Source organism: Oncorhynchus mykiss, chromosome 7, assembly GCF_057628025.1.
Source record: "Oncorhynchus mykiss isolate SJ-2025 chromosome 7, ASM5762802v1, whole genome shotgun sequence".
Classification (NCBI taxonomy): domain Eukaryota; kingdom Metazoa; phylum Chordata; class Actinopteri; order Salmoniformes; family Salmonidae; genus Oncorhynchus; species Oncorhynchus mykiss.
This window is the reverse complement of record NC_143028.1, coordinates 64291069-64304694: the sequence shown is the minus strand read 5'-3', so window position 1 is coordinate 64304694 and position 13626 is coordinate 64291069. Positions and strand designations below refer to the sequence as shown.

The following is a 13626-nucleotide window of genomic DNA, read 5'->3' as shown; positions in this document are numbered from 1 at the left end:
AGGGCCTGTTGTCCGGATCTCTGGCAGTCTCTATGGGGGTACCACAGGGTTCAATTCTCGGGACGACTCTCTTCTCTGTATATATCAACGGTGTTGCTCTTGCTGCGGGTGATTCCCTGATCCACCTCTACACAGATGACACCATTCTGTATACATGTGGCCCTTCTTTGGACACTGTGTTAACAAACCTCCAGATGAGCTTCAATGCCATACAACACTCGTTCCGTGGCCTCCAACTGCTCTTAAACGCTAGTAAAACTAAATGCATGCTCTTCAACCGATCGCTGCCCACACCTGCCCGCCCGACTAGCATCACTACTCTGGACAGTTCTGACTTAGAATATGTGAACAACTACAAATACCTAGGTGTCTGGCTAGACACCTTCCAGACTCATATTTGGGGCGGCAGGTAGCCTAGTGGTAGTAACCAAAAGGTTGTAAGATTGAATCCCGAGCTGACAAGGTAAAAATCTGTCGTTCTGCCCCTGAACAAGACAGTTAACCCACCGTTCCCAGGCCGTCATTGAAAATGAGAATTTGTTCTTAACTGACTTGCCTAGTTAAATAAAGGTAACAATATATATATATATATATATATATATATATATATATATTAAGCATGTCCAAAACTAAATCTAGTATCGGCTTCCTATTTCGCAACAAAGCCTCCTTCACTCACGCTGCAAAACATACCCTCGTAAAACTGACTTTCCTACCGATCCTCGACGATGTCATTTACAAAATTGCCTCCAACACTCTACTCAGCAAACTGGATGCAGTGTCATCCGTTTTGTCACCAAATCCCCTTATACCACCCACCACTGCGACCTGTATGCTCTCATCGGCTGGCCCTCGCTACATATTAGTCGCCAGACCCACTGACTCCAGGTCATCTATGAGTCTTTGCTAGGTAAAGCTCTGCCTTATCTCAGCTCACTGGTCACCATAACAACACCCACCTGTAGCACACACTCCAGCAGGTATATCTCACGAGTCATCCCCAAAGCCAACACCTCTTTGGACGCTTTTTCTTCCAGTTCTCTGCTGCCAATGACTGGAACGAATTGCAAAAATCGCTGAAGTTGGAGACTTATATCTCCCTCACTAACTTTAAACATCAGCGATCGCAGCGGCTGTACACAGCCCATCTGTAAATAGTCCATCCAACTACCTACCTCATCCCCAAATTAACTTTATTGACTTTTTTGCACACCATTATTTCTACTTGCACATCATCATCTGCACATCTATCACTCCAGTGTTAGTTTTCTAAATGGTAATTACTTCGCTACTATGGCCTATTTATTGCCTTACCTTCTTGCCTTATTGCCTTGTAGGTTTTGAGTATTGAGTTGGAGTAAAGGTTATGTTGTAGAGGGTAGCATCCTTTATATGTTCCTGACAAAAAAAATCTAAGTTTATCTAACTCTAAATCTATATTTTTTTAAGAACATGCTGAAAAATGCAGGAGCTCATCTGATCATGTCTCTCTCTCTCTTTCTTTCTCTCTTTCTTTCTTTCTTTATTTCTATCTTTCTTTCATAAATACACCCACACACACATGATACAGACACAAACAAACTGCTCTGATGCACAGAAAAAGCCACAAATATGACAAGAAATCCCATATAAATCTTTCTCCAGTTGTTTCACCAGAATACGGTCAGTCCACACTAACATAAGAGTCCACTTATGATGAGATGTGTTGTGGTGCATAACAAGGTCCTGACTCTCAATGGTCATTGTATAGGTAACTTCCAAAATAAAGGAAACCCCACAATAAAGTGTCTTCCTAATAGGGTGCTGGGCCACCACGAGTCAGAACAGATTTAATGCATCTTGGCATAGATTCCACAAGAGTCTGGAACTCTATTGAAGGGATGCGACACCATTGTTCCACAATAAATCCTATAACTTGATGGTGGAGGAAAACGCTGTCTCAAAATCTCCCATATGTGTTCAAACGGGTTGATATCTGGTGACTGAGACACCCCCCCCCCACACACACACACACACACACACACATTCTTTTAAACCCATGCTCCTTTGAGACCCCTCTTTCTGACATCTCTTCTAGCCATGGTAGATGGCCATTTTTTTTTAAATGACCCTAAGCATGATGGGATTGCATAATTAAATCAGGAGCCATACCTGTGTGTAAGCACCTGCTTTCAATATACTTTGTATCCCTCATTTCCTCAAGTATTTCCTTTCTTTTGGCATTTACCTATAGATCCCCATGACAGTTATGATGACAGTATCATCCCTAGATCTTCCAGTTTAATAATTGAACCCTTTTCCTTCCACTGCAACACTTCCTCAGCTTTTTGCTATAAAAGAGTGTTCTTCAAATCTGCCTGATCCCGCCAGCTTACATTAAAAGCTATCCATGAAGCATTTAATGTAAGCTTGCAGGATCAGGTGGCTTTGCGAGGCTTGTTCTCCATCAACTCCCCTAGTAAACTGAAGGTAATTATTAAATATCCCCATTGTAAGAGTTAGTCCCTGTGTTTTATATTGACGCTTTGAATAACTTACAGTAAAACACAGCCTCTTCACAGGTAACATCATATATTATTAATGTCAATGCATCATCAGCTCGATACAGTATTGATCGTGGTGGGGAACACACCATGAAGGGGGTGGGAGTATTGTCTTAACACCACTGGGGGCATTTATCTAGCTGTCAGGGATGTGGAATTACTGGTATTATTGTTATACGTTATATTACATTATGGGTGGGGTATCATTGTCATAGTCCTCGGGGTCTAAACCCAGGTAACCCTCTCATGAACACACTTTGTGAGTTAGCAGACCCCAGGACTCTGCATAATTATCAGATTGCTGATTCCCATCAGCTCAAATGCTTTCCTGTAACAATAGCACAGTGCATTCCCCCCATAGTGACAGGGGTGAACAAAGTGAATCTGTGAAACCTGCTACTCTATTCCATCTCTGTCCCCTCTCACACAAACTGTCTCTCCATGTCACATATCATAGCCCATTTGTCTGTGTGCGTGACACCATCATGTTTGTCTCAACTTCTTTTTTCCTGGTGTCAGGAGTTAGTGTTATGTTGGCTACAAAGCTGAGTGAATGGGATGTTTCATTTATTATCTCAATACAGCAACACTTTGAAGGGAACTGCAGAGATTTTTCACAAGTTTTCTGCAACATTTCTGCATTGCTGGTGATGCAGACCACAAGTAAAGGTTACATGGGCATTAGGGTTCAAGTTTGATGTATACTCCCTGCAGGTAAGTCTCTACAGCAGGGATCATCAACTAGATTCAGCCGCAGGCCAATTTTTTTCTTGAGCAGATGGCCAGGGGGCCAGAACGTAATTACAAATAATTTGTAGACTGCAAATTGAAGCTCAAACAAATATATTATTTGACTAAAACATAATAATTTCAAACCTTGCCTACATTTGTATACGATCACTCAAATCTCTCTATAGTGCGTGGGAGTTATCTCCAAATTAAAATCACTTGGAGATCATTTGCTGGTGTTTTTACAGTCACCCAAAAATAAAAATAAAATATGTATTTATTTTTGCTCAGAAAACTTGGGGGGGGGGCAAATAAAATCACACATCGGCCAAATTTGGCCCATGGGTCGCCTGTTGGGAACCCTGGTGTAGAGATTTAAATTAGGTAAAAATTTTACTCAATGTAGTAACTGTACACGGTATGTGTAGGTTTTAAGGTTGTGTTGTTATATGGTCACGATTAGGTTGTATTAAGGTTGAGGTTGGATTGAAGTCACGTCAGCTATTTGTGAATCAGTCTGTTTAGGGTTATGTTGGTTTAAGATTATACTATTATGGTTATAACTGGGTTGTACTCATGTCAGGTATGTGTTTATTGGTCGAGGTTAGGTTGGGGTTAGGTTGTATCAAAGTGAGATTAATCTTGCACTTACGTTATGTGTGTCTTTACTGTTCCAGGTTAGGTTACGGTAAGGTTGTATCAAAGTCAGATTAATGTTGTACTCACGTTATGTATGTGTGAATGGTTCCAGTCTCCTCCAGCTGGATCTGGCTCACTGGCTGTCCAGCTGGTCCACTCAGATCATTTTGGCTGGAGACGAGGAGAGGAAGAAAAAGAGAAAAAGAAAGAGAGGTGAATATTGGTGGACCCATGCTGTCAAGCTGTCAGACATGGTGAGAGCAGCTGATCGATAACTTATCAATCATGTTGATTACTGACGTCGCGGCAACCCAGCAGCCACACAGCACCTCAGCCACCTGAAATGTTTCAATATCCAACAGCAGCAGAGTGTGGCGAGTGGTCAGCATGATATAGTGATTTTTTTATTTAACCTTTATTTAACTAGGCAAGTCAGTTAAGTCAGTTAAGAACAAATTCTTATTTACAATGACAGCCTACCCCGGCCGAACCCTAACCCGGATGACGCTGTGCCAATTGTGCGCAGCAATATGAGTTCTCGCTCCACTTTCCATCGAACTCAGTAGGATAGTCTATATAGTGTGGTCTAGTGTGGTGTGGTCTAGTGTTGTCTAGTGTGGTGTGGTCTAGTGTGGTCTAGTGTGGTGTGGTCTAGTGTGGTCTAGTGTGGTGTGGTCTTGTGTGGTGTGGTCTAGTGTGGTGTGGTGTGGTCTAGTGTGGTCTGGTGTGGTGTGGGCTAGTGTGGTGTGGTCTAGTGTGGTCTAGTATGGTCTACAAGTCTACAAGTCTCTGCTAGCTAAAGCCCCGCCTTATCTCAGCTCACTGGTCACCATAGCAGCACCCACTTGTAGCACTTGCTGCAGCAGGTCACCCCCAAAGCCAATTCCTCCTTTGGTCGTCTTTCCTTCCAGTTCTCTGCTGCCAATGACTGGAACGAACTGCAAAAATCTCTGAAGCTGGAGACTCATATCTCCCTCACTAGCTTTAAGCACCAGCTGTCAGAGCAGCTCACAGATCACTGCACCTATACATAGCCCATCTGTAAACAGACCATCTATCTACCTACCTCATCCCCATACAGTATTTATTTATTTATCTTGCTCCTTTGCACCCCAGTATCTCTACTTGCACATTCATCTTCTGCACATCTCCCATTCCAGTGTTTAATTGCTATATTGTAATTACTTCGCCACCATGGCCTATTTATTGCCTTACCTCCCTTATCTTACCTCATTTGCACTCACTACTTATAGACTTTTTGTTTCTTTTGTTCTACTCTATTATTGACTATGTTTTGTTTATTCCATGTGTAACTCTGTGTTGTTGTATGTGTCGAATTGCTATGCTTTATCTTGTCCAGGTCACAGTTGTAAATGAGAACTTGTTCTCAACTGGCCTACCTGGTTAAATAAAGGTGACATAAAAAATAAAATAAATAAATAAAATGGTGTGGTCTAGTGTGGTGTGGTCTAGTGTGGTGTGGTCTAGTGTGGTCTAGTGTGGTGTGGTCTAGTGTGGTGTGGTCTAGTGTGGTCTAGTATGGTGTGGTCTAGTGTGGTGTGGTCTAGTGTGGCCTATTGTGGTGTGGTCTAGTGTGGTCTAGTATGGTGTGATCTAGTGTGGTCTAGTATGGCGTAATCTAGTGTGGTCTAGTATGGTGTGGTCTAGTGTGGTCTAGTGTGGTCTAGTGTAGAGTAGTCTGGTCTGATGTGGTCTAGTGTGGTGTGCTGTGGAGTGGTCTGGTGTGGTGTGCTGTGGAGTGGTCTAGTGTGGTGTGCTGTGGAGTGGTCTGGTCTGGTGTGGTCTAGTGTGGTGTGGATGTGTTTCTGTGATCTGTGTGTCCTTCCCTGCTATTGATTTTACAACCGATGACTGTGTGTGTGCCTGCGTGCGTGTGTGTGTGCACAACTCTTATTTCTGATGCACAGTGTAATCTAACCAGTGGTAAACATCCGTTGTTTTATAGGTAGAGCGGTGCAGTGTGGTACCCTGCCTCCCTTTGTGGGTCTGACACCCCAGATATTCTCCTCACCAGATATATAATGAACTCTATTCAATATTTCATCTGATCAACCAGGCTACTTCTACTGTACACTAGATTCAATAGAAACACAACCTGGCTCAGTCACATGAACACAAACCAGAGGAGGCTGGAGGGCATACTGTAGATATACTGAAGAACAGGCTTATCGTAATGGCTGGACTGGAATGGTATCAAACCATTATTACACCAGTCCATTAATTACAATAAGCCTCCTTTGTCTCCACCCACCAGCCTCCACTGATACAAACAAATGCAAACCCTTACACACCCAGTCATGTACAGTCATGAACATACTAGCATGCATACCTAAACACACTCACGTCGCACATGCACACATAGACATAACCTGCTCCGCTCACACACATACCTAATAATCCCTAGTTTACAATTGGCTCATTCATCCCCCTCCTCTCCCCTGTAACTATTCCCCAGGCCGTTGCTGCAAATGAGAACGTGTTCTCAGTCAACTTACCTGGTAAAATAACGAATAAATTAAAAGATTACAAAAAATACAGTACGCATAGATTGACCCCTATGCTAAACGAACAGCACGTTTGTATGTGAAAGATACCAGTGGATCACTTTTGTGGCTCTAATTTAACAAACCTAATGCAATGGTACATCTAAGCTCTGCTGGTAGTGCTTAGGTCAGGGGGTGTGTCAGGAATATTTTGTATTATTTTCACACCCAGAATTACGAGCCCAATAGCTGGCGGTGGCGGGAAAGGGCTGGGTTTTGATGAATAATCAAGTTGTAGGTGTGATGAGGCCTTGGCCACTCACTGGCAAGTCATGGCATTCCGTGGCTTAAAGGGCAATTCTGCCACTTTTCATTCTCATATTAATGATCTCCAGCACCAAACCAGTGTCTAAATATGTGAAAACAGAGCATTTCAATTATCTGTGAAAATGCTTGTCTGTGACATCACAGAGTAGGGTTGAAAGAAGAAAAAAGAACTGTCACTTTCGATGATGTCATCAGGTAGATTTGACAAAACATAGATACTGTATGTGCGGTTTTCACATATGTAGACACAGGTATGGTGTTGGAGAGCATGTCAATGAGGTTCAAAAGTGGTAGAATGGCCCTTTAATACTGCTTTCCTTTGTCTCAAGTTGTGTCTTGGCATTGTTATCAACTCCAATTTGGCTTGGGGCACAGAGTATTCTGCTCCTGGTCCATTGTGGATTAATACTACACTTTATTAAATAGTAAAGGCTACAGCAACGAGGGATAGCAACAGTAAAAAAACATCCACATTGCTCAACATTGCTTAATGTGTTTGAAGTGTAAACAGTCAACATTGTTGTAACTGGCTTCAACGAGTATAGGTGCATTGCTGTTGAACCAGCTTCCGCTCCAGTATTTTTGTTTTATTTATTATTCCACCTTTATTTAACCAGGTAGGCAAGTTGAGAACAAGTTCTCATTTACAATTGCGACCTGGCCAAGATAAAGCAAAGCAGTTCGACAGATACAACGACACAGAGTTACACACGGAGTAAAACAAACATACAGTCAATAATACAGTATAAACAAGTCTATATACGATGTGAGCAAATGAGGTGAGATAAGGGAGGTAAAGGCAAAAAAGGCCATGGTGGCAAAGTAGTGGAAGAATGTGCAAAGTAGAAATAAAAATAATGGGGTGCAAAGGAGCAAAATAAAAATAAATACAAAAATAAATACAGTAGGGAAAGAGGTAGTTGTTTGGGCTAAATTATAGGTGGGCTATGTACAGGTGCAGTAATCTGTGAGCTGCTCTGACAGTTGGTGCTTAAAGCTAGAGAGGGAGATAAGTGTTTCCAGTTTCAGAGATTTTTGTAGTTCGTTCCAATCATTGGCAGCAGAGAACTGGAAGGAGAGGCGGCCAAAGAAAGAATTGGTTTTGGGGGTGACCCGAGAGACATACCCGCTGGAGCGCGTGCTACAGGTGGGTGATGCTATGGTGACCAGCGAACTGAGATAAGGGGGGAATTTACCTTGCAGGGTCTTGTAAATGACATGGAGCCAGTGGGTTTGGCGACGAGTATGAAGAGAGGGTCAGCCAACGAGAGCGTACAGGTCGCAATGCTGGGTAGTATATGGGGCTTTGGTGACAAAACGGATTGCACTGTGATAGACTGCATCCAATTTGTTGAGTAGGGTATTGGAGGCTATTTTGTAAATGACATCGCCGAAGTCGAGGATTGTTAGGATGGTCAGTTTTACAAGGGTATGTTTGGCAGCATGAGTGAAGGATGCTTTGTTGCGAAATAGGAAGCCAATTCTAGATTTAACTTTGGATTGGAGATGTTTGATGTGGGTCTGGAAGGAGAGTTTACAGACACCAGACACCTAGGTATTTGAAGTTGTCCACGTATTCTAAGTCAGAGCCGTCCAGAGTAGTGATGTTGAACAGTCGGGCAGATGCAGGCAGCGATCGGTTGAAGAGCATGCATTTAGTTTTATTTGTATTTAAGAGCAATTGGAGGCCACGGAACGAGTGTTGTATGGCAGCTTGCCTGGAGGGTTGTTAACACAGTGTCCAAAGAAGAGCCAGAAGTATACAGAATGGTGTCGTCTGCGTAGAGGTGGATCAGAGACTCACCAGCAGCAAGAGCGACATCATTGATGTATACAGAGAAGAGAGTCGGTCCAAGAATTGAACCCTGTGGCACCCCCATAGAGACTGCCAGAGGTCCGGACAGCAGACCCTCTGATTTGACACACTGAACTCTATCAGATAAGTAGTTGGTGAACCAGGCGAGGCAATCATTTGAGAAACCAAGGCTGTCGAGTCTGCCGATGAGGATGTGGTGATTGACAGTCGAAAGCCTTGGCCAGATCAATGAATATGGCTGCACAGTAATGTTTCTTATCGATGGCGGTTAAGATATCGTTTAGGACCTTGAGCGTGGCTGAGGTGCACCCATGACCAGCTCTGAAACCAGATTGCATAGCAGAGAAGGTATGGTGAGATTCGAAATGGTCGGTAATCTGTTTGTTGACTTGGGTTTTGAAGACCTTAGAAAGGCAGGGTAGGATAGATATAGGTCTGTAGCAGTTTGGTTCAAGAGTGTCCTCCCCTTTGAAGAGGGGGATGACCGCAGCTGCTTTCCAATCTTTGGGAATCTCAGACGACACGAAAGAGAGGTTGAACAGGCTAGTGATAGGGGTGGCAACAATTTCGGCAGATAATTTTAGAAAGAAAGGGTCCAGATTGTCTAGCCCGGCTGATTTGTAGGGGTCCAGATTTTGCAGCTCTTTCAGAACATCAGCTGACTGGATTTGGGAGAAGGAGAAATGGGGAAGGCTTGGGCGAGTTGCTGTGGGGGGTGCAGTGCTGTTGACCGGGGTAGGAGTAGCCAGGTGGAAAGCATGGCCAGCCGTAGAAAAATGCTTATTGAAATTCTCAATTATAGTGGATTTATCAGTGGTGACAGTGTTTCCTATCTTCAGTGCAGTGGGCAGCTGGGAGGAGGTGTTCTTATTCTCCATGGACTTTACAGTGTCCCAGAACTTTTTTGAGTTTGTGTTGCAAGAAGCAAATTTCTGCTTGAAAAAGCTAGCCTTGGCTTTTCTAACTGCCTGTGTATAATGGTTTCTAGCTTCCCTGAACAGCTGCATATCACGGGGGCTGTTCTATGCTAATGCAGAATGCCATAGGATGTTTTTGTGTTGGTTAAGGGCAGTCAGGTCTGGGGAGAACCAAGGGCTATATATGTTCCTGGTTCTAAATTTGTTGAAAGGGGCATGCTTATTTAAGATGGTTAGGAAGGCATTTAAAAAAAATAGGATCCAGGATACCCCGGCCAGGTCGATTAGAAAGGCCTGCTCGCTGAAGTGTTTCAGGGAGCATTTGACAGTGATGAGTGGAGGTCGTTTGACCGCTGACCCATTATGGATGCAGGCAATGAGGCAGTGATCGCTGAGATCTTGGTTGAAGACAGCAGAGGTGTATTTAGAGGGCAAGTTGGTTAGGATAATATCTATGAGGGTGCCCTTGTTAAAGGCTTTGGGGAGGTACCAGGTAGGTTCATTGATAATTTGTGTGAGATTGAGGGCATCAAGCTTAGATTGTAGGATGGCTGGGGTGTTAAGCATGTTCCAGTTTAGTAGGGTAAGGGTAGCCTACTATGGCTTGATTTTTAATCAAACTAAACTGAAATCAAATGATCTCACCTCACGCTCCATGCTGGGCATATAGTCTACATGGAGTGGTTTTACACACATCCACAATAATAACAGGACCTGGTTATAACAGTGTAACAGCCTAGACCAGCTTTCAGTTGGTGTTAACTGTCCCCACCGGCGCATACTGAAATTAGCACTTTGGCACACGTTCTTAAGGACATACCTCAGATGTTGCCATCCCTTCAACTTCGGTGCAAAACTCATATAAAATAGGTAAATTACCAATCCTGGTGCTACGGTTTGAAAATAGAAGTGTGCCAGCTTTTACAGGTCAAAATTGCAAACTAGCGTGCGTTTGACAATTACGCTGGCTTTAATGCCAAACCAAAATAGAGCCCTACATCTCTTAAGTGGATTTATAAATCATACAGGAGTGTTCCCCCTAAACTTCCTGCGGAATACACCTGCTGCTGGTCTGAAAGGAAGGCTGAACGTAGCTACTAGACATGAGGGCCAGATCAAATGAATGGGCTGCTTAGACTGGACCTGAGGAAAGGCCTGGAGTCAGAAAGATGTTTATAGGAACACACCCTTCTCACCTAAACATATAGGCTATGGTCCATAAACTGAAAGCTTCTCTCTGCTCATCCAAGGCCTTAGGGGAGCCAGCCTACTAGTTTTACAGCCTAAGAGGAAACATATTGTAGGCCCAAGGCAAAGAATTAGAACATGGGAAGTCTGTAAGGATAGTCCATAGTGCAGCCTCAGGACTGCACCTAGCTAGGCCCAGAGCAGGGCCCTGACCCTTTGACGAGGACAGGCTCCATATGGTAGTCTTTTGCCGTACACTATACTTAGGCACTGTTCCTGGGACCAGAGGGGGTGCAGGGATTTGTTCCAGCCCATCAATACATGTAACACATCCAGCTACTCACTCTTGAGAATTCATTGACTAGCTGAATCAGATGTTTTGGTGCTGGGTTTGAACAAAAGCCTGCACACCCTGTGGATGTCCAGAACCAGGTTTGAAAAACACTGCTCTATGTAAAGCAGGGCAGAACACTTCCACCCCCACAGCCTATCTGCCTCTGTCTCTGGATCTGGCTCTGCCCGCTACTGGATGATAGAATGTTAGTGGCATCTGGCCCAGACCCTGCCATGCAGAGAATCATGGTATACTCCACACACACATGCATACACACATGCATACACACATGCATACACACATGCATACACACACACACACACACACACACACACACACACACACACACACACACACACACACACACACACACACACACACACACACACACACACACACACACACACACACACACACACAATGATAGGTAGAGAGGACAAGGGCAGCCAGCCAAGAGCACAGTCAGACAGAAGGCATGCACCTCCTGATGTCAAAAGAACACACACCAGAGCACTTCTGCCTGTGTGCAGCTAACCATAACAACCCCCTGACAAACCTACCACAGCCTGCCTGGGCACGGGGACAGGACAAGCTGCTGCTGCTGACACGCACGCGTGTGTGACTTGGTCTCAGAGCGTCCTGAGACTGAGCATGCCTGTTCATGTTATGCCTGCATAACCTACAAACCTATATAGAGAGAGACCGCATCACTGCCTGTTTCTACATATGGACAAACAAATGGCTAAACAGCATACGGTAACATCACAGTGTCCTTAATATGACCAAAAAATGGACTCCAACATGACTAGAAAAACAATGGACTAGTTCCATTGACTGTCCTCTGAGGTAGTCACGTTATAGGGTGAACACATGCTAGCAGTGTTTAGCCATTCCTGATAGGCTACTTACGCTAGCATGAAAATCAAGCCATAGCCCAAACAAACACACACATTCCTATACACATATCAGATCTACTGTATCAGTCCCTGCCTCACACAACTGCCCAATAAAAGACATAAACCAGATATTTGTGCTTTCTCTACAGCAGCACTGCATTGCAGTACTCTCTGACCTCCAGCTTCTGGTTCCCTCTCCCACCACCACGTTGCCAGGCAGAAGAGACCACTTCCCCCCAGCCTCAGCCACTCCGCTGTCCCCCTACCTACCTAACCCTCCGGTCCGCACGGAACTTCAGCATCCTCCACCGGATCAATCATATAACAGATGAGACAGAGAGAGTGAGAGGGATATAGAGAGAGGGATGGAGAGAGAGAGAGAGAGAGAGAGAGGGAGAGAGGGAGAGAGAGAGAGGGGGGAGCAGCTGGCTAGCTAACCCAGTGCCAGGAAGAAGCCGATTGGTGTTAGATATAGTAATTGCTGTCCTCCTTTCTATCCTTGAAAATGCATGCTGTAACCACCCTCTCTCCTCTCTCTCACACACACAATTGCTCTCTATCACTGTCACTCTTCTCACCCCCTCCTCTCTCTCTCTCAGGCTCTCTCTCATGCTCCCTTGCCTAACAGAACTGCAAGGCTCAGATTATTTAGCTGTTTCCCTCTCTCGCTCTCTTACTCTCCCTCTCATTTTCTCTCTCTCTCTCTCCATCTCTCTCCCTCCCTTTTGCTTTCTCCCTATGGGAAGGCAGTATAACAGAGACCCATGTGGCCATGCTGCTGGGCCCCAGACTAAGGTCTGAATGATCCCCAGCTTCTGTTGAGGTCTGGCAGGGAGAGTCATGTCCCAGGTAGTTCCCAGGGAGAGTAATTTCCCAGGGACCTGCCTGGGTGGAAGAGGAGTGGAAGGTGGATTATAGACAAAGGACGTATGTTGTATGCCATTCAGGTATAACAGCAGAGCACATCAGTACCCCTCCCTCCCTTCCGAACTCTCTTCTCTATCCTGCTCCCTCCATTCTTCATCCTCTTCCTTCCCAGTTCCCTCCCCTACTCCCCCAGTGTTCATCCCTTCCACCCCCTCTCTCTCCCTCCCTCCCATTGCGAGGGAGGAGAGACGTAGCTCCTCAGTCACTCATATCATCATAATTAGATCCATATTTCACAAGCTCAGCATTAAAACACAGAATGAAGGGCCCGGGCTGGGGTGGCCATATTAAAATGTCCCAATGTCACCGTTAGCTTTGCAAGACATTTGTATTTTTCATGTCCAGCATCCGTTTGTAACAGTTTATATTCTAGGGTACTACACACATGGCCATTTGTAATGTGATATATTGAAGGTGTTCTTCTATGAGGAAGACTCCGCATTACTCCACACACACTTAACCAGAGATAGTTACCCTCAGATAGTTAACCAGAGATAGTGAACCTCAGATAATGAACCTCAGACAGTGAACCTCAGACAGTGAACCTCAGATAGTGAACCTCAGATAATTTTACTCTTAAGGATTAGCCCCTTTTTTTCAATTTCCTCCTAAAATGACATACTCAAATCTAACTGCCTGTAGCTCAGGACCTGAAGCAAGGATATGCATATTCTTGGTACCATTTGAAAGGAAACATTTTGGAGTTTATGGAAATGTGAAAGAAATGTAGGAGAATATAACGGAATAGATCTGGTAAAAGATAAAACAAAGCAAAAAACAACTGTCCTTTTGTATTTTTTATACCA

At 44.3% G+C, this 13626-nt stretch overlaps 1 protein-coding gene across 12 annotated transcripts in view; it reads right to left on the bottom strand.

The window, feature by feature from the left end:
• LOC110529011 (pleckstrin homology domain-containing family A member 6) overlaps positions 1 to 13626 on the bottom strand; it is a 237392-nt gene that overhangs the window by 89703 nt on the left and 134063 nt on the right. For 7 of the 12 annotated variants that reach the window (XR_016497389.1, XM_090241734.1, XM_090241730.1 and 4 more), the window contains one exon: positions 3999 to 4082. Coding sequence is in view for 5 of the 12 variants with exons in the window: in XM_036983960.2 (XP_036839855.2) it covers positions 3999 to 4082 (84 nt within the window). In the remaining 7 variants the exon portion in view is untranslated. Of the gene's footprint in view, positions 1 to 3998; positions 4083 to 12163; positions 12441 to 13626 lie in introns of those variants that run through there. The other 5 variants (XR_016497387.1, XM_090241727.1, XM_090241728.1 and 2 more) reach the window with 1 other exon arrangement.